The sequence below is a fragment of the Mesoplodon densirostris genome, chromosome 10 (assembly GCF_025265405.1).
Source record: "Mesoplodon densirostris isolate mMesDen1 chromosome 10, mMesDen1 primary haplotype, whole genome shotgun sequence".
In the NCBI taxonomy this organism is placed as follows: Eukaryota; Metazoa; Chordata; class Mammalia; order Artiodactyla; family Ziphiidae; genus Mesoplodon; species Mesoplodon densirostris.
Window position 1 is genome coordinate 22,663,015 of NC_082670.1, and position 21,992 is coordinate 22,685,006.

General features: G+C 41.3%; 1 protein-coding gene across 1 annotated transcript in view; it reads right to left on the bottom strand.

Annotated features, from left to right (window-relative positions):
• Window positions 1-19,985: 19,985 nt before the first annotated feature.
• LOC132497849 (uncharacterized) overlaps window positions 19,986-21,992 on the bottom strand; it is a 56,253-nt gene continuing 54,246 nt past the window's right edge. The window contains exon 10 of the mRNA XM_060111394.1: window positions 19,986-21,834. Coding sequence (XP_059967377.1) covers window positions 21,059-21,834 — 776 coding nt within the window. The 3' untranslated portion in view covers window positions 19,986-21,058. The remainder of the gene's footprint in view (window positions 21,835-21,992) is intronic.

Here is a 21,992-nt window from a genome sequence, read left to right on the forward strand (position 1 = left end):
AACCATAGAATGGCACTGAATCCATAGTTGAAAATCAAAACAGAGCCCATGATGTCAGGATGATCTAAACAAAGTGTAGGTGTCAGAGGCTGAAGACCTGAGCATTGGTGTAACCACATCCGATTGTGTGTAGGCAGGAATGCTGAAGGAGAGTTCTGTAAAGGGAAAACTGGGGGTGAAGCAGTCTCTTTGAATATTGAAATGAAAGGTGTGTCCTATTGTGACTGTGGACGTTGGTAGTAGAAGCCAAAAGAGTCGAGAAAACTGAGGCAATATGCAGCAAATCAGGGTAACAATAGAATCATTATGAGAAGAAAGGGAAGGATAGCAGTAAAGTTGATGTAAAGCCCATGTTGAAAACTACTAAGGAGATTAAATGAGTCCAGGATTCAAGTCATAAGGATAGATAACCAAAGGAGAAATACTTCAAAAGAGTGGATGATGCGAACTCCTTCGTGTTGAAGTCTCGTATTGATGAATTAGTCTAGTGGGTAAAGAGAAGATGGACCCCACCTCATTTCTGTGGGGTCTTACCTTGCATTCCTTTCACACCCGAACATTTACTGTCCCAATTCTGGCTGAATGGCAGGCAGGCAGGCTTGAATTCTTTCAACAGGCGTGAAATTGTGCACATGCTGAGGTGCAAGTGTAAGCCATGCATAACAGTAACAGATTCACTTACTTCACACTCAGATGCTCAAATATGTTCATTATTTCCTTTAATTAATCTGTTATTCCTTGTGAAATACCAATACATCACTAAGGTGGGTTAGTTTCTGCTTTCAAGCAATGGAATGTCTGGTATCTATAAATACCCACTTACAAGAGTATTAATAGAATGCAGGTTTAAATTCAATGATAAATGAATAGTACAGACACTGATTGCTAATGTGGGCAGGAATTATTTACAGAATAAACTCATTTCACTTTCTTTTCTATCTTGATCTTTAGAGCTCCCTCTGGCCATCCCCTACTTGGCAGTTATCAAAGGCTGCACTAAATATCTCCCCCTTCTAAATGTGTTCTTCTCTTCTCTAGGGTTCCATAATTAAATAAATGACTTCAATACCTGTCCCCCAGGTAACGTAGATGTCATCTGTGATCCCTTCCTTCTACCAGCCACCTCTAATCTCTCTTGAATCTGTTGTACATCTCCACCCCCTGCCATTACTATTATTTAGATCACAGTTCTGTGATGTTGCCTGGCTGCCCACCACAGCCTCCCTCCACTCCCCCCAACCATTCCCTTCTCCAAATCACATCCACAGTGAGAGTTCTAAAGAGCAAGTCAGCACTGGCCATGCAGAAGGCAGAGACAGTATCTTATAAGGCAGCATAAATAATATTTGTAAAGCAGCATAAATGTGGGTCTTGGCACCAGAAAATCTTTGAATTCCAACTGTATGACCTTGGGCAGATTACCTCTCTGAGCCTGGCCTATACTCTCACCATGACCCTCAATGCCACCCCACATTTGAGAAGAAACAGTGAGCCCAAGGGATATGGTGAGTGACTCTAGTCCTAAGACTAGAGCAGAACTGGCCCAGGCGCTCTATACACACCAGTACCTGCTCAGGAAGTGATGGAGTAATAAGCTAGAAGGAACCTGGTTCCCTAGAGGCTGGAATAGAGCCCCGGAAATTGCCTCCCTCCAAAATTTACATGTGAGGACATAAACATTTCTTGGTGAAGTCACTGCTACTAGGAGGATGAAGGGGTTGGGTCTTTGTTACTTCCAGATCTCCCAGAGATGGCTCAGAGCCAAGGCCCAAGGAAATCCTGGTAGCAGAAGTGCTATCTGCAGATTTCCTGGTGTAAAGGACTCTTTCCTAGCAGGCTAGATAACTGATTCTATGTGAAGCTGTTTTTCTCCACCTTGATTCGTGTAGCCCTTTTTTGTTCTGGAGGGAACTGGCATGGCCACAACTGGGACTTCTCTTGCTTCCCCAGATAGTCCAGATAATTTAGTAGCAGGTTCACTCTGCTTGGAGCCTGGGATTCAGGAGGACTCCAATTTAGCATCTTGTCTTCAGAGGTAGTCCTATTCTTCTAATGACACGTGTGTGTCTGTGTGTGTGTCTGTGTATACACACATAACTGCACACACATATTAATATGGATTAATTAATCCATATTAATTAAGGGGTTAATATACAGACTATAAAGAATTTCTGCCAATCAATAAGGAAAAGTTAAAAAGCCTAAAAAGAAGCTGGACAAAGGATATGAATAAGGAATTCACAAAGGAAGAAATGCAAATGGCCAATAAGCATATAAAAATATCATAATTCTATTAGTATTTGGAGATTAAAAATAAAAACAAGACACCATTACACACCTAAGAGATTGGCAATTATTTAAAAGTTTGATTAATATTGGCAAGGATATGAGATACGGGATGTAAACTGGCAAAGCCAATCTGGAGTTACTTTAGTATCTATTAAAATTTTTAATGCATAAATGATGTGATTTTTTGTTTTTTCGGTACACGGGCCTCTCACTGCAGTGGCCTCTCCTGTTGCGGAGCACAGGCTCCAGATGCACAGGCTCAGCAGCCATGGCTCACGGGCCCAGCTGCTCCACAGCATGTGGGATCTTCCCGGACCGGGGCATGAACCCGTGTCCCCTGCATTGTCAGGTGGACTCTCAACCACTGTGCCACCAGGGAGGCCCGATGTGATATTTTAATTTTATCATCCCACTGTCCTTGATAACTAGAATTCTTGACATGGGAGAAAAGTGTGGTAGGCAGGCTGTAAGATGTCCTCCAATGATCGCAGTTCCCAGTATTCAAAGCCTTATATAATCCCTCACCCCCTTTAAATAGCTTGCTTCTAACCAATAGAATACAGTAATGTTGAGGGGATGTAACCTCTGTGAATAGGCTAAAAAAAATTTTTTTTAAACTGTAATTTTTGCTTGATAGCTGATGCTCTCCTCTGGGGATTTAGATGAAGCAAGCAATCATGTTTTAAACAAAACGAAATGACAACGTATGGATTGGGAGAAAAATATTTGCAAATGATGTGACCAATAAGGGCTTAATTTCCAAAATATACAAACAGCTCATACAACTGAATAACACAACCACAACAAAAACCCAAACAACCCAATCAAAAAATGGGCCAAAGATCTGAATAGACATATCTCCAAAGAAGACAGATAGCCAAAAGGCACATGAACAAATGCTCATCATCGCTAATTACCAGAGAAATGCAAATCAAAACTACAATGAGGTACTACCTCACACCAGTCAGAATGGCCATCATTAAAAAATCTACAAATAACAAATGCTGGAGAGGGTGTGGAGAAAAGGGAATCCTCCTACACTGTTAGTGGGAATGTAAATTGGAGCAGCCACTATGGAAAACAGTAGGGAGGTTCCTCAAAAAACTAGAATTGCCAAATGATCCAGCAATCCCACTCCTGGGCATATAACCAAACAAAACTATAATTCAAAAAGATACATGTACCCCTATGTTCATAGTAGCACTACTTACAAGAGCCAAAACATGGAAACAACTTAAATGCCCATCAATAGATGAATGGAAAAAGAAGATGTGGTGTATATATATACAATGGAGTATTACTGAGCCATAAAAATGAAATAATGCCATTTGCAGCAACATGGACCTAGAAATTATCATACTAAGTGTAGTAAGTCAGAAAGAGAAAGACAAATACCATATGATATCACTTATATATGGAATCTAAAATACAACACAAATGAACGTATCTACAAAACAGAAACAGACTCACAGATATAAAGAACAGACTTGTGGTTGCGGGAGGAGGGATGGAGGGAAGGATTGGGAGTTTGGGATTAGCAGATGCAGACTATTATGTATAGAACAGATAAACAACAATGTCCTCAAAACTCTGCAACTCAGTCGTGGGGAAAACCTAATCTTGATTGGGAGACAAGATGGCAGAGTAGAAGGACGTGAGCTCACCTCTTCTTACATAAACACCAAAATTACAACTAACTGCTGAACAACCATCAACAAAAAAATGCTGGAACCTACAAAAAAGATACCCTACATCCAAAGATAAAGAAGAAGCCACATCAAGACGGTAGCAGGGGTACAATCATGATAAAATCAAGTCCCATGCATGCCAGGTAGGCGACCCAGAAACTGGAAACTAATTATACCACAGAAGTTCTCCCATAGGAGTGAAACCTCTGAGCCTCACATCAGGCTCCCCAGCCTGGGGGTCTGGCAATGGGAGGAGGATCCCCCAGAGAATCTGGCTTTGAAGGCCAGTGGGGTTTCATCACAGGAATTCCACAGGACTGGGGGAAACAGAAAGTCCACTCTTCGAGGGCACACACAGGGTCTTGTGTGCACCAGGATCCAGGGGAAAAAGCGGTGACCTCATAAAAGACTGGGCCAGACTTAACCTGCTAGTATTGGAGGGTCTCCTGCAGATGTAGGCGGTAGCTGTGGCTCACTGCAGGGACAGGGTCACTAGTGGCAGCAGTTCTAGGAAGTACTCACTGGTATGAGCCCACCTGGAGGGCACCATCTTCTCACCAAGATGTGGCCCCACCCAACAGCCTATAGGCTCCAGTGATGGGATGCCTCAGGCTAGACAACCAACAGGGCAAGAACACAGCCCCACCCATCAGCAGACAGCTGCTTAAAGTCTTCCTGAGCACACAGCTTCCTGATAAACACACTCCCTGGCAGGGCCCTGACCACCAGAGGTACAAGAACCAGCTCCACACACCAGTGGGCAGGAACCAGTCCCTCCCACCAGGAAGCCTGCACAAGCCTCTTAGACAGCCTCATCCACCAGGGAGCAGACAGCAGAAGCAAGAAGAACTACAACCTTGCATCCTGCAGAATGGAAATCACAATCACAGAAAGTTAGACAAAATGAGGTGGCAGAGGAATATATCCCAGATGAAGGACCAAGATAAAAACCCAAGAAGAAAAACTAAGTGAATTGGAGATAGGCAATCTACCTGAAAAAGAATTCAGAATAATGAGAGTAAAGATGATCCAAGATCTCAAAACAGAATGGAGGCACAGATCAAGAAGATACAAGAAATGTTTAACAAAGACCTATAAGAACTAAAGAATGAACAAACAGAGGTGAACAATACAATAACTGAAATGAAAAATACACTAGAAGGAATCAATGTCAGGATAACTGAGGCAGAAGAACAGATAAGTGAGCTGGAAGACAGAATGGTGAAAATCACTTCCATGGAACAGAATAAAGAAAAAAGAATGAAAAGAAATGAGGACAGTATGAGAGAACTCTGGGACAACATTAAATGCACCAACATTTGCATTACAGGGGTCCCAGAGGGAGAAGAGAGAGAGAAAGGATCTGAGAAAGTATTTGAAGAGATAATAGCTGAAAACTTCCTCAACATGGAAAAGAAAACAGTCACCCAAGTCCAGGAAGTGCAGAGAGTCCCAGGCAGGATAAACCCAAGGAGGAACATGCTGAGACACATAGTAATCAAACTGACAAAAATTAAAGACTAAGAAAAAATATTAAAAGCAACGAGGGAAAAGCAACAAATAACACACAAGGGAACTCCCATAAGGTTATCAGCTGATTTCTCAGCAGTATCTCTGCAGGCCAGAAGGGAATGGCACAATATATTTAAAGTGATGAAAGGGAAGAAGAACCTACAACCAAGAATACTGTACCCAGCAAGGCTCTCGTTCAGATTTGACAGAGAAATCAAAAGATTTACAGACAAGCAAAAGCTAAGAGAATTCAGCACCACCAGACCAGATTTGCAGGAAATGCTAAAGGAACTTCTCTAGGCCGGAAAAAAAAAAGGCCACCACTAGAAACAAGAAAATTATGAATAGAAAATCTCACTGGTAAAGGCAAACATACAGTAAAGGTGAAAATCATCTGCACACAAATATGACATCAAAACCAGCATCTGTGAGAAGAGGAGAGCACAAATGCAGGATATTAGAAATGCATTTGAAATTAAAAGACCAGCAACTTAAAACAATCTTGTTTATATATAGTCTGCTATACCAAAACCTCATTGTAACCATGAACAAAAATCTACTATAGATACACACACAAAAAAAGAAAAAGGAATCCAAACACAACACTAAAGTTAGTCATCAAATCACAAGAGAAGAGAACAAAAGAGGAAGGGAAAAAAAAAAACACCTATAAAAGCAAATCCAAAATAATTAACAAAACGGCAATACAAACATACATATTGATAATTACCTTAAATGCAAGCGGATTAAATGCTCCAACCAAAAGAGACAGACTCACTGAATGGATAAAAAAAAACAAGACCCATATATATGTTCTCTATAAGAGACCCACTTCAGATCTAGCAACACATACAGACTGAAAGTGAGCAGATGGAAAAAGGAATTCCATACAAATGGAAACCAAAAGAAAGCTGGAGTAACAATACTCAAATCAGACAAAACAGATTTTTTATTTTTTTGGCCACACCATGCAGCATGTAGGATCTTAGTTCCCCAACCAGGGATTAAACCCGTGACCCCTGCAATGGAAGTGTGGAGTCTTAACCATTGGACCTCCAGGGAAGTCCCCAAAATAGACCTTAAAATAAAGACTGTTACAAGAGACAAAGAAGGACACTACATAATGATCAAGGGAGCAATCCAAGAAGAAGATGTAACAATTGCAAATATATATGCACCCAACATAGGAGCACCTCAATATATAAGGCAAATACCAACAGCCATAAAAGGAGAAATAGAAACACAATAACAGTGGGGAGTTTAACACCCCACTTTCATCATGGACAGATCATCCAGACAGAAAATCAATAAGGAAACACAGGCCTTAAATAACACATTAGATCAGATGGACTTAATTGATATTTATAGAGCATTGCATACAAAAGCAGCAGAATACACATTCTTCTCAAGTGCACCTAAACATTCCTCCAGGATTGATCACATGCTGGGCCACAAAGAAAGCCTCAGTAAATTTAAGAAAATTGAAATCATATCAAGCAACTTTTCTGACTGCAATGCCATGAGACTAGAAATCAACTATAGGAAAATAACTAAAAAACACAAACATGTGGGGGCTAAACAATATGCTACTAACCAACCAATGGATCACTGAAGAAATTAAAGAGGAAATTAAAAAATACCTAGAGACAAATGAAAATGAAAGCATGAAAGCAAAACTTACTGGATGCAGCAAAAGCAGTTCTAAAAGGGAAGTATATAGCAATACAATCTTACCTCAAGAAACAAGACAAATCTCAAATAAATAACCTAACCTTACACCTAAAGGAACTAGAGAAAGAACAACAAACAAAACCCAAAGTTAGTAGAAGGAAAGAAACCATAAAGCTCAGAGCAGAAATAAATGAAATAGAGATGAAGAAAACAACACAAAAGATCAATGAAACTAAAAGATGGTTCTTTGAAAAGATAAACAAAATTGATAAACCTTTATCCAAACTCAACAAGAAAAAGAGAGAGAGGGCTCAAATCAATAAAATTAGAAATGAAAAAGGAGAAGTTACAACAACGGACACCACAGAAATACAAAGGATCACGAGAGACTACTACAAGCAACTGTATGCTGATAAAATGGAAAACGTAGAAGAAATGAACATTTTTTTAGAAAGGTACAATCTCCCAAGACTGAACCAGGAAAAAACAGAAAATATGAACAGAAGAAATAAAAAATATGAACAGACCAATCACAAGTACTGAAGTTGAAAATATGATTTAAAAACTCCTAACAGGGGTTTCCCTGGTGGCTCAGTGGTTGTGGTTCCACCTGCCAATGCAGGGGACATGGGTTCGAGCCCTGGTCCAGGAAGATCCCACAGGCCATGGAGCAACTAAGCCCATGCACCACAACTACTAAGCCTGCACTCTAAAGCCCACGAGCCACAACTGCTGAGCCCACATGTTACAACTACTGAAGCCCACGCACCTAGACCCCACGCTCCACAACAAGAGAAGCCACTGCAACTAGAAGCCTGCGCACTGCAAGGAAGAGTAGCCCTGCTCACTGCAACTAGAGAAAGCCCACGCACAGCAACAAAGACCCAATGCAGCCAAAAATAAATTAAAAAAAAAAACTCCTAACAAACAAAAGTCCAGGACCAGATGTCTTCACAGGTGAATCCTATCAAACATTTAGAGAAGAGTTAACACCTATCCTTCTGAAACTATTCCAAAACATTGCAGAGGAAGGAACACTCCCAAACTCATTCTATGAGGCCACCATCACCCTGATATCAAAACCAGAAAAGGATACCACAGGAAGGAAGGAAGGAAGGAAGGAAGGAAGGAAGGAAGGAAGGAAGGAAAGAAAGAAAATTATAGGCTAATATCACTGATGAACAAAGATGCAAAAATCCTCAACAAAATACTAGCAAACTGAATCCAACAATACATCAAATGGATCATACACCATGATCAACTGGGATATATCCCAGGGATGCAAGGATTTTTCAGTATCTGCAAATCAATCAGTGTGATACACCACATCAACAAATTGAAGAATAAAAACTATATGATAATTTCAATAGATGCAGAAAAAGCTTTTGACAAAATTCAACACCCAATTATGATAAAAACTCTCCAGAAAGTGGGCATACAGTGAACATACCTCAACATAATTAAGGCCATATATGACAAACCTACAGCTAACATCATACTCAACAGTGAAAAGGTGAAAGCATTTCCTTTAAGATCAGGAACAAGACAAGGATGTCCACTCTCAACGCTATTATGCAACATACTTTTGGCAGTCCTAGCCATGGCAATCAGAGAAGAAAAAGAAATAAAGGGAATTCCAATTTGGAAAAGAATAAGTAAAACTGTCACTATTTGGGACTTCCCTGGTGGTCCCGTGGTTAAGAATCTGCCTTCCAATGCAGGAGACGCAGGTTCAATCCCTGATCGGGGAACTAAGATCCCACATGCTGCAGGGCAACTAAGCTCATGTGCTGTAGAGCCCATGTGCCACAATTAGTGAGCCCATACACTGCAACTACTGAGCCCACACGCTCTGAAGCCCGCATGCCACAACTAGAGAGAAGCCTGTGTGCTGCAACTAGAGAGCCCATGCACCACAACTACTAAGCCTGTGCACCACAACCAGAGAGAAGCCTGCGCACCACAACAATAGATCCCGCATACTGCAACAAGGATCCTGCATGCTGCAACAAAGATCCCACATGCCACAACTAGACCCGACACAGCCAAATAATAATAAAATTAAAAAGAAAAAACAAAAACTGTCACTGTTTGCAGATGACATGATACTATACATGGAGAATCCTAAAGATGCGACCAGAAAACTGCTAGAGCTCATCAGTGAATTCAGTAAAGTTGCAGGATACAAAATTAATACACAGAAATCTGTCATATTTCTATACACTAACAATGAAAGTTCAGAAACAGAAATTAAAGAAACAATCCCATTTGCCATTGCATCAAAAAGAATAAAATACCTAGGAATAAACCTACCTAAGGAGGCAAAAGACCTGTACTCCAAAAACTATAAGACACTGATGAAAGAAATGGAAGATGACACAAATAGATGGAAAGATATACCATGTTCTTGGATTGGAAGAATCAATATTATTGAAATGACTTTACAATCCAAGGCAGTCTACAGATTCAGTACAATCCCTATCAAATTATCAATGTCATTTTTCACAAAACTACAACAAAAAAACTTAAAATTTGTATGGAGACACAAAAGACCCCAAATAGCCAAAGCAATATTGAGAAAGAAAAACGGAGCTGGAGGAATCAAGCTCCTGGACTTCAGACTATACTAAAAAGCTACAGACATCAAAACAGTATGGTACTGGCAAAAAAACAGAAATATAGATCACTGGAACAGGATAGAAAGCCCAGAAATAAACCCATGCACCTATGGTCAATTAATCTATGACAAATAGAGGCAAGACTATACAATGGAGAAAAGTCAGTCTCTTCAGTAAATGGCTCTGGGAAAACTGGACAGCTATATGTAAAAAAATAAAATTAGAACATTCTTAAACACCATACACAAAAATTAACTCAAAATGGGTTAAAGACCTAAATGTAAGACTGGATACTGTAAAACTCTTAGAGGAAAACATAGGCAGAGCACTCTTTCATATAAATCACAGCAATATCTTTTTTGATCCATCTCCTAGAGTAATGGAAATAAAACCAAAAATAAACAAATGGGACCTAATTAAACTCAAAAGGTTGTGTATAGCAAAGGAAATCATAAACAAAATGAAAAGACAACCCACAGAATGGAAGAAAATATTTGCAAGCAATGTGACAGACAAGGGATTAATCTCCAAAATTTACAAACAGTTCATGTGGCTCAATATAAAAAAATAAACAACAACCCAATCAAAAAATGGCAGAAGACCTAAATAGACATTTCTCCAAAGAAGACGTACAGATGGCCAAGGGATACCTTAAAAGATGCTCAACATTGCTAACTATTAGAGAAATGCAAATCAAAACTACAATGAGGGAATTCCCTGGTGGTCCAGTGGTTAGGACTCCACGCTTTCACTGCTGAGGGCCCAGGTTCAATCCCTGGTTGGGGAACTAAGATCCCGCAGGCTGCATGGCAAAACAAAACAAAATAAACAAAAAACTACAATGAGAGGGACTTCCCTGTGATCCAGTGGCTGGGACTCCATGCTCCCAATGCAGGGGGCCAGGGTTCGATCCCTGGTCAGGGAACTAGATCCCACATGCTGCAACTAAGAGTTTGCATGCTGCAGCTAAAGATCCCACATGCCGCAACTAAAAAAGATCCCACGTACCGCAACTAAGACCCAGCATAGCCAAATAAATAAATATTTTAAAAAAAAAGAAACTACAATGAGGGAATTCCCTGGTGGTCCAGTGGTTAGGATTCCATGCTTCCAATGCTGGGGGCCCGGGTTCCATCCCTGGTTGGGGAACTAAGATCCTGCAAGCTGCACTGCATGGCCAGAAAAAAAAAAAAATACAATGAGATATCACCTCACACCAGTCAGAATGGCCATCATCAAAATGTCTACAAACAATAAATGCTGGAGAGGGTGTGGAGAAAAGGGAACCCTCCTATGCTGTTGGTGGGAATGTAAATTGGTATAGCTACTGTGGAGAACAGTATGGAGGTTCCTTAAGAAACTAAGAATAGAACTATCATATGATCCTGCAATCCCAATCCTGGGCATATATCTGGAGAAAAACATGGTTCAAAAGGATACATGCACCCCAGTGTTCATTGCAGCACTATTTACAATAGTCAGGTCATGGAAGCAACCTAAATGTCCATCAACAGATGAATGGATAAACAAGATGTGGTATATATATACAATGGAATATTACTCAGCCATTAAAGAGAATGAAATAATGCCATTTGCAGCAACATGGATAGACTTGTAGATTATCATACTAAGTGAAGTAAGAATGAAATAATGCCATTTGCAGCAACATGGATAGACTTGTAGATTATCATACTAAGTGAAGTAAGAATGAAATAATGCCATTTGCAGCAACATGGATAGACTTGTAGATTATCATACTAAGTGAAGTAAGAGAAAGACAAACATTATATGATATCGCTGATATGTGGAATCTAAAAAAAATTGATACAAATGAACTTATTTATAAAATGGAAATAGAGTCACAGACTTAGAGAATGAACTTATGGTTACCAGGGGGCTGGGTGGGGGGGAAGGATAGACTGGGAGTTTGGAGATTTACATGTACACACTACTATATTTAAAATAGATAACCAACAAGGACCTACCATATAGCAAGAGGAACTCTGCTCAATACTCTGTAATAAACTAAATGGGAAAAGAATTTGAAAAAGAACAGATACATGTATATGTATAACTGAATCACTTTGCTGTACACCTAAAACCAACACAACATTGTTAATCAACTATACTCCAATATAAAATAAAAAAAATTTTTTAAATCCATAGGAACTGAAATCTAAAAATAAATAAATAAAAATAAAACAATAAACAATAACCCAGAAACAAAGTCCTATTTATAGCACAGGGAACTATATTCAATATCCTCTGATAAACTATAATGGAAAAGAATATGAAAAAGAATATATATATATATATATATATGTGTGTGTGTGTATAACCGAATCACTTTGCTGTACAGCAAAAATTAACACATTATAAATCAACTATACTTCAATAAAAATTTAAAAGTATATAAAGGCAGCCATGTTAAAGAGGCCTACATGGCCCTCTTGTCAACAGCCAGCAAGTAACTGAGTAATTAAGGCCCTCAGTCCAAGAACCCTCAAGGAACAGAATCCTGTCAACAACCACATGAACTTGGAAGCAGATCCTTCCCCAGTCAAGCCTTCTGATGAGACACTAGCCCTGTTTAACACCTTGATTTCAGTCTTGAGAGACTCTGAAGCAGAGGACCCAGTTGAGCCATACCTGGATTCCTGACACATGAAAACTATGAGATAATGTGTGTTGTTTTAAACTACTAAGTTTTGAAATAGAAATAACTAACACAAAAGGAGATACAAATGTAAGAGAAGTAAATACCCTATAGTCCTGAATTTGAATTGGAAGTATCAATAAAATATAGATGCCCTAGGTCTTTCTACTAAAAAGGCTTAGAAACAGTGAACATGCCCTGGCATCCAATTTGTGGTCTTGAAATTCTGTTTCCCCAAGAAGAAACCAAGGCTCCTTGGAGAAATGGCTGAATACAGATCTGAGGCAGGAATTATAAGACATAAGCCTGAAACATCTTGTCACCATAAAGCAAGGAAGTTCCTGACTATGAGGGTCTAATGTCGAAGCCAACTTGAAGAACTTCCCACTTGAAGATGGGAAAATTTGAGCATCAGTAAAGATAATGACAGCAGTGGATTGAAATACTTTAAGGATGTTTACATCCATGAATTCATAATTACTCTTATTTTAAAAAACTGGACTCCCATTTACCATTGCAACAAAAAGAATAAAATATCTAGGAATAAACCTACCTAAGGAGACAAAAGACCTGTATGCAGAAAATTATAAGACACTGATGAAAGAAATTAAAGATGATACAAATAGATGGAGAGATGTACCATGTTCTTGGATTGGAAGAATCAACATTGTGAAAATGACTCTACTACCCAAAGCAATCTACAGATTCAATGCAATACCTATCAAACTACCACTGGCATTTTTCACAGAACTAGAACAAAAAATTTCACAATTTGTATGGAAACACAAAAGACCCCGAATAGCCAAAGCAATCTTGAGAACGAAAAATGGAGCTGGAGGAATCAGGCTCCCTGACTTCAGACTATACTACAAAGCTACAGTAATCAAGACAGTATGGTACTGGCACAAAAACAGAAAGATAGATCAGTGGAACAGGATAGAAAGCCCAGAGATAAACCCACGGACATATGGTCACCTTATCTTTGATAAAGGAGGCAGGAATGTACAGTGGAGAAAGGACGGTCTCTTCAATAAGTGGTGCTGGGAAAACTGGACAGGGACATGTAAAAGTATGAGATTAGATCACTCCCTAACACCATACACAAAAATTAGCTCAAAATGGATTAAAGACCTAAATGTAAGGCCAGACACTATCAAACTCCTAGAGGAAAACATAGGCAGAACACTCTATGACATAAATCACAGCAAGATCCTTTTTGACCCACCTCCTAGAGAAATGGAAATAAAGACAAAAATAAACACATGGGACCTAATGAAACTTCAAAGCTTTTGCACAGCAAAGGAAACCATAAACAAGACGAAAAGACAACCCTCAGAATGGGAGAAAATATTTGCAAATGAAGCAACTGACAAAGGATTAATCTCCAAAATTTATAAGCAGCTCATGCAGCTCAATAGCAAAAAAACAAACAACCCAATCCAAAAATGGGCAGAAGACCTAAATAGACATTTCTCCACAGAAGATATACAGACAGCCAACAAACACATGAAAGGATGCTCAACATCTTTACTCATTAGAGAAATGCAAATCAAAACTACAATGAGATATCATCTCACACCAGTCAGAATGGCCATCATCAAAAAATCTAGAAACAATAAATGCTGGAGAGGGTGTGGAAAAAAGGGAACACTCTTGCACTGCTGGTGGGAATGTGAATTGGTACAGCCACTATGGAGAACGGTATGGAGGTTCCTTAAAAAACTACAAATAGAACTACCATATGACCCAGCAATCCCACTACTGGGCATATACCCTGAGAAAACCATAATTCAAAAAGAGACATGTACCAAAATGTTCATAGCAGCCCTATTTACAATAGCCCGGAGATGGAAACAACCTAAGTGTCCATCAACAGATGAATGGATAAAGAAGATGTGGCACATATATACAATGGAATATTACTCAGCCATAAAAAGAAATGAAATTGAGCTATTTGTAATGAGGTGGATGGACCTAGAGTCTGTCCTACAGAGTGAAGTAAGTCAGAAAGAGAAAGACAAATACTGTATGCTGACACATATATATGGAATTTAAGAAAAAAATGTCATCAAGAACATAGGGGTAAGACAGGAATAAAGACACAGACCTACTAGAGCATGGACTTGAGGATATGGGGAGGGGGAAGGGTAAGCTGTGACAAAGTGAAAGAGCGGCATGGACATATATACACTACCAAACGTAAGGTAGATAGCTAGTGGGAAGCAGCCGCATAGCACAGGGAGATCAGCTCGGTTCTTTGTGACCGCCTGGAGGGGTGGGATAGGGAGGGTGGGAGGGAGACGCAAAAGGGAGGGGATATGGGAACATATGTATATGTATAACTGATTAAATTTGTAAAATAAAAAAATAAAGACTGAAAAAAAATAAAAAAAATAAAAAAAAAAAAAAACTGGATTGGTCATCACTAGAGAATGCTAGAGAACCAACTAACTATTCTGAAAACTGGTAAATCAAAACTGGAAACAATCAAGGATTTATCCTGTCTTTTCCATGTGAATTATAGCACTTGGTAACCAAATAGATAAGAAAAAGTTTCTTTTAATAAATGTATTCTTCTAGGGAATTCCCTGACGGTCCAGTGGTTAGGACTCTGTGCTTTCCCTGCCAAGGTCCCGGGTTTGATCACTGGTCAGGGAACTGAAAACTCCCGCAAGCCAGGCCACACAGCCAAAAAAAAAGTATTTTTCTAGTGAATAAAGAAGGAATGATATAATTAGAATATTGTGATTTTGCCACCAATTATGAATTAGTGGATAGAGACACTATTCATCAGTGGCTGCTAACATCACAAAGAGAAACCAGACATTCCTTCCTGATGGAAGAAAGTGACACCATGATTTAGTGGTCTTGCCAGAAAGGCTGAACCTGAATATGTTGAAGCCTCCAGACTGAACTACCAATTCCCAGGAAGTAGAAACAGAGAAAGATGTGAAAGTACACTACAGGGAAGCATTTGTCAAAATGCATACTGGGGGCAACTACAGGATAAACAACCCCCATGCCCAGCAAATACAATGCAATAGGAAGAAAGAAATGGAGGAGAAATCCAATTAAAAGGGACAAGAGGGACTTCCCTGGTGGCGCAGTGGTTAAGAATCCGCCTGCCAATGCAGGGGACACGGGTTCGAGCCCTGATCCGGGAAGATCCCACATGCCGCGGAGCAACTAAGCCCGTGTGCCACAACTACTGAGCCTGTGCTCTAGAGCCCGTGAGCCACAACTACTGAGCCCACGCACCGCAAGTAGTGAAGCCTGCGCGCCTAGAATCTGTGCTCCACAACAAAAGAAGCTACCGCAATAAGCCCACCCACCGCAACAAAGAGTAGCCCCGCCCGCCACAGCTAGAGAAAGCCCGCTGGTAGTAACCAAGACCCAACGCAGCCAAAAACAAACAAAAAAATAGACAAGACCTATCAGTCAAACACATTTTGTAGACATAATGAGGATCCTGATTCAACTAAACATTTATATATATATGATATATGATATATATATTCAACTAAACATATATATGTGATAATAAAAATTGGAATGTAAGCACTTACTGGATATGTAATGACATAAGGAATAACTATTAAGCTTTTATGAGATAAAGGTATTATGCCTATGTTTTAAAAAGTATTTGTTAGAGATACATACTGGAATATTTACAGGTAAAACAGTATATGTTTTTGCTTCAAAATAACAAGGGAAGGGAGTGGGTGGATGGGGACACACATGATACAAGACTGGTCAAGAGCTGCTAACTGTTGGAAGTGGATGAGCATGTAAGGGTTCATTATATTATTCTTTCAGTCTTTGTCAACATTTTAAATTCTTTGTAATTTAAAAAAAAAAAAAGCTTTTAAAACATGTGCATATGCTATGGTTCTGCACTTAACACTTGTGCTCCAGGAGGCAAGTACACGACCTGGCACTGCAGTGTTGTTCCTAATAGTGAGAACAGGACACAACCTCAATGTCCATCAGTAGAACTGCTAAAGAAACGGGGCTCTCAATTCTAACTAGGGTAGAAGTTAAAACGGAATCCAGTACAGCCTTGACAGCACTGATGTAATACTTTGTAGCTTCTTATTGAAATGGGGTCAAGAGCACAAAGGGGGCCTTCAAGCTGTGTGACCTTGAGCGAGTGACTTAACCTCTCCTTGCCTCAGTTTCACCCTCTTTAACATGGAGTTGATAATAATCATATAGATTTTTTTGGCCACGCCCCTCAGCTTGCGGGGATTTTAATTTCCCGACCAGGGATTAAACCCAGGCCCTCGGCCGTGAAAGTGCGGAGTCCTAACCACTGGACCGCCAGGGAATTCCCGTATACAGACCATTTTTTTGACGATTAAATGAGTTACTACCTGTTAAGTGATTAGTACAGTGCCAGGCTCGTGGTGAGCGCTACAGAAGTATCTGTTAGTAGTAGTCGTGGTCCTGGAAGGCCGGCCTTGGCTCTTGGCGCACCCCGCACTGCGCGCCCTCTTTCCTGGACTTTAGTCTGGAGCGCACCCCCCCCCCCCGCCCGTCCCGCTCGCCCGGGGACTCACCTGAAGCCGGCCGACCCGCGACCAAGACTCTTGAAACGCCGGTGGGGCCTTGGGACCTGGGCCGAAGGAGCACCGCGGACCCTCTCTCCACTCCGCTAGGCTGACACTTCCGCTGTCTCTTTAGGCCGCTCGGAAGCTGTTTCATGTCTTCGGCCTCCTCGCTTTTGGCCCATCCAGTGCAAAGAGGCCAGCAGGAAACTGCACCCCTTCCCCCGCTCTCCCCAAATCCTGGGACCTCCTGTTCCTGTTCCATACAAGCCTGGCTCTTCCCTTCCATTTCCTAGCCCCACCCCATCCTGCCCCCGACTTGCCCCACAAGTGGATTTCATTTGGCGATCTGAGGAGCAGCACCGAGAGACCCAGAGAAGGGGTCGCCTGCGTTGCCTTACCCCTGAGAGCTCCACACACCTGCCTGGCCTTCTTGTCTTCCCACTTGGGCACAGAGAGGTGAAGTAACTCGTCCACAGCAACACTAGTGGACAGGGACAAACCACAGCAGCGCCCTGCTACCAAGACACTCATCCTCCCACAGCGCGGCTTTCCCCGCCCTTCCTTCCCATCAGGCTCTGGCTGCCTGCAGAGTCCCTACACCTGGCCACCCTCACTCCCCGTGTCTCCCACCCCACATTAACATCACCTGACCTCCAGGAGTCTATCCATTTCTTCCTCTTGTGCACCAACAGGGTATCTGCACCACCCCCTCTCCCAATACTTTCAGGACACAGCTAGTCACACAAAATAATTACTTGACAACTACTTATGTGGCAACACCGATGTTTTCTAGATAAGGAAGAATAATAACTTTCCAGGTAGGGAAACAAAGTTTCTGGATGCTTAATAGGAAGGAGCACTAGACAGAGAGTCAGTCTCAAATGCAGACCATTGTCACCTCCCAGGCATGCGACATTGGACAATCACTTCATGTCACCAAGCTCAGTTTACTCAACTGTAAATGTGAATGGTAAATACCCACGCCTTGCTCTTCTCTGGGTGATTGTGAGGATCACCTGAGAAACCCCATGGGAAAGCTTTTTAGTCTATACCCTAAGGCCTTTTCACCAGCTGGTCCCACTTCCTGGATTGCCCTCCCAGGTGGCACTGAGCTGACTCCCTCATCTGCTCTGTATCATAGCTCAAATGCCTCTTAACGAAGCCTCCCCTGACCACCCTAGATAATGAAACCTCACTCCTTTATCCTGCTCCATTTTCTTCTGTTTCCAAAGCACTGTATCACCTATATATTACACTATATTGCTTATTTATTATACTTATTGTTTTTCTCAGGCAGGGTTCTCTGCTGTGTCCCAAATCCCTGCAACAGCGTCCACGAGCCCATAGCGGTGCTCGGTGGATGCTGCCGACTGGCTGAGTGCCCTGTTCACTGCCTGAACTTCCCTTCTTCTCTAGGTGCTCCGCTGATCACAGGCACTGAAAATCCTTCATGACACTGTCAATGAGGCTGAATGCAGGGGAGTGGTGTCAGCGACTATAACACTTTGGACTAGGTTGGTGAAAGAGAAACTGAAAAAAACCTGCAACATTCCCAAATTCTCCCTTCAACTTTCTCTTTGCTGCAGGCTTACCCTATCAGGCTCTCTCTTCTCCCCCTGTCTCTCCCTTCCCGTCTCTCATTCGTTGAGAGGCCTCTCCTCCCCTTTGCTTTTCTCCTTTACTCCTTGGGCCTCTTTTGTGACTGCTTTCTCCTCTGTGAGCTTTTCTTTGCCTTTCTGGGTAGGTGAGAGAGGAAGGGGCTGTCTGAGCACTGGGGTTGGAGTCTCAGAGAGACCAAACTGAAATTCAGCGTTGAAGGTGAGTGTGGTCTGTAGTAGCAGCCTAGATAAGGACACAGCAGCTGAGACTTTGTCCCTGTGTCCTGAGATGCTCAGGGAGCACAGGGAGGACTGCAGGTCTGCACTGTGCTCTAAACATGCAACAGCTGCTTTCCCCTCACCCTGGGAGCTCACGTGAAGGGGAGGGAGGAGGCAGAGCGGAAGCTCTGTAGCAGCGGCTTTTTCCTAAAGTAAACGTTTACAGGAACTGCTTAAACTTACCAGGTAAAGATTTGGCTGAATCTTCCTGTGCTAGAGCAGAGAACACTGCCTGGTTTCCCAAACCCACCTCAGCCCACCTGCCCATTGCACTTCTGGGGCATCTCACTCCTCTGAGGGTGGGGTGGGCAGTGGGGAGCACAGGTATAGGGGCAACATGCTGATGTAGACGTTGCAGGTGGAAGAAGGATGGGAAGGAAATGGATTTGCTGGCACCTCTAGCTGATTAGAAGGACCATCAGGACTGTCTGGGGCCTTGATACTCAAAGTGTGTTCCATGAACCAACAGCATCAGCATCACTGGGAGCGTACTGAAAATGCAGATTCCTGGGCTACACTGTGACTTTCTGAATTAGAATCTGTATTTTAACAAGATCTCGGATGATTTGTAGATACTCTAAAATTCAGTAAGCACTATTCTAGGGACTTCCCTGGTGGTCCAGTGGTTAAGACTCCAGATTTCCACTGCAGGGTGCATGGGTTCAATTCTTGGTTGGGGAACTAAGATCCCACATGTCACACAGTGCAGCCAAAAAAAAAAAAAAAAAAAAAAAAAAATCAAGCAGCACTATTCTAGGTAGTCTGCATTTAGCCACTGTTCTATTTACAAATGAAACAGTCAAGGAATTTTAGAGTTTTCTGGTTGTTGTTATGGTCCCTAAGCTATAAGGAAAACCAAATATATATACATATGCATATACATATATACACACATATATAGACTTCTTTAACTTTTTAAAAATAGACTTTGAAGACATATTTAGTACGGTATACTTTTAGGTTGAACTTTTATTTCCTTTCTTTTGAAATTCTGATTCAGATTTTGACTGTGGAGAAAAGTATAATGAGACTGTCAGCAGAGGCGTTTAACATTCTGTTTCGTTCAAGCATGATACTTACAATTCCACCTACATTCATTAGATGGTATTAAGTTATTTCTTTATGTAAATCATAGTGCACGTTTATTGAGAGTTATGTTTTCAGTGCTTTACAAGTTTGTATTAATTTATTCTTATGTTCCCTATGAGAAAGGTACTCTTATCCCCTATTTTATAGACAGGGAGACTGTAGCATAGGGGCATTTAATTAAACTGCTCGAAGTCACACAGCTCACAGACGAAGAGGCAGGTAATGAGCCTACACAGTGTGGTGCCAGATTTGTGTGTTTAACCCTGACAGTAAATGGCCTGAGGACGCTGGACTCCCCAGTTAAGCAGCAAGCTGCCCGAGGTCAGAGGCTCCTTTTCTTGAGAGTCTCGATGCTGCTCGCAATGGCCCTCCAAGTTGCTGACCAGCCTTCAAAAGGCAGTGGCAGAAAAGGCTATGAATAAAACAGGCACACTGCAAAGGTTTTAAAGTATCATCTTATTCGTTATTTATAACAAAAATGGAAACTTTAATATGGTAATGACCTGCACTGGGAATTTGGAGTTAGATATCAAAATGGGACATGGATTTCTAAACCATCAGATCTATAGGTTTCACACCATGGGTAATGCTGCTTAATAAATGAGTTTGCCACCCATTCTGATGAAAGCAACAAAGAAATCATCCATTAAATTCCTGGGGAGACTGTGGCAATGATTTCCTATGGGAATGGGAATGATTCTTATTCCCCCAAATCTTAATTGTGTTTAAAATGTCACTTTTACAAAAAAAAGGCTCATCCCTGAATATCTTTTGAATGTACCCAATCTTAAAAAAAGTATACACAATTGCTAGTCATTTAGAGTTATTCAATATTAAATATTACTCAATAACGGCCCCTCCATACCAATTTATCTCCAGGTAAGATTTGGTCCCTTTAAGAGAAATCGTTAGAAATGAACCAAGGGATAGGGAAGAAGGAGGTTGCCAAGCAACTGCCAACAGTCATCCACCCAGGAGACAGCAGCACCTGGTCTGCAGAAAAGCCACACACTCCAAAGCAAAATAAATTTCATAAGAGCAAAATAAGCCACTTGAAAATCTTACTTTCCAAGATCACCTCATTTAGGGGCCCTGGTGGTCCATGGGATTAGTCCAGTTTGGCAACAGTATGGATTCTAAAATGCCTAATGAGGTTGCAATGATGACTGAAGGCTTTCCCACACTCATCACACTCATACGGTCTCTCTCCAGTGTGGCTTCTCTGATGCTTTATAAGGAGTGTTCGCCTACTAAAGCTTTTACTGCACTGACTGCATTGATAGGGTTTCTCACCAGTGTGGATTCGGAGATGCTGGAAAAGCCCCGCATTCTGACTGAAGGCTTTACCACACTCGTTACAGCGATAGCGCTTCTCTCCAGTGTGTATCCTCTGATGCTGAACAAGGTATGAGCTCAGGCGGAAGGCTCTCCCACACTCTTCACATTCATATGGTTTTTCCCCTGTGTGGATCCTTCTGTGTCTAATGAGGCCATTGCTGGCACTAAAGGCTTTCCCACAATCCTTACATTGATAGGGTTTCTCTCCAGAGTGGCTCCGCTGATGTTCAACCAGGCCTGACCTCTGGCTGAAGGTCTTTCCACATTCTTCACATTCATATGGCTTCTCCCCAGTGTGGATTCTCTGGTGCTGAATGAGAACTGAACTCTGAGTAAAGCTTTTCCCACATTCATTGCACCTGTGACGTCTCTCTCCAGTGGGGTGTTCCCTCTGCTTTTCTACCCTGCTCTCACGTTTACAAGTTTCTCTGTACTTAGAATCTAAAGGAACATCTCTTTGGAGTCTGCTATTCTCAAAATGTCCCATTTCTTTTAAGACTTCTTGTTTCGATGCCAAGTCCTGGTTTTCAAGTACAGTTTCACCATCTAGAATAATAAATAGATCAAACAATGTCATCTCTTTCCTTTATGAAAGAGTATAACCACAGGGTGGGGAACAGGAAGATCCATATCAAGCACACATATTCTAGGAATCCACAGAAGACCTAAATGGAGATATTGAGACCAACAGAGTAAGGGGTCAT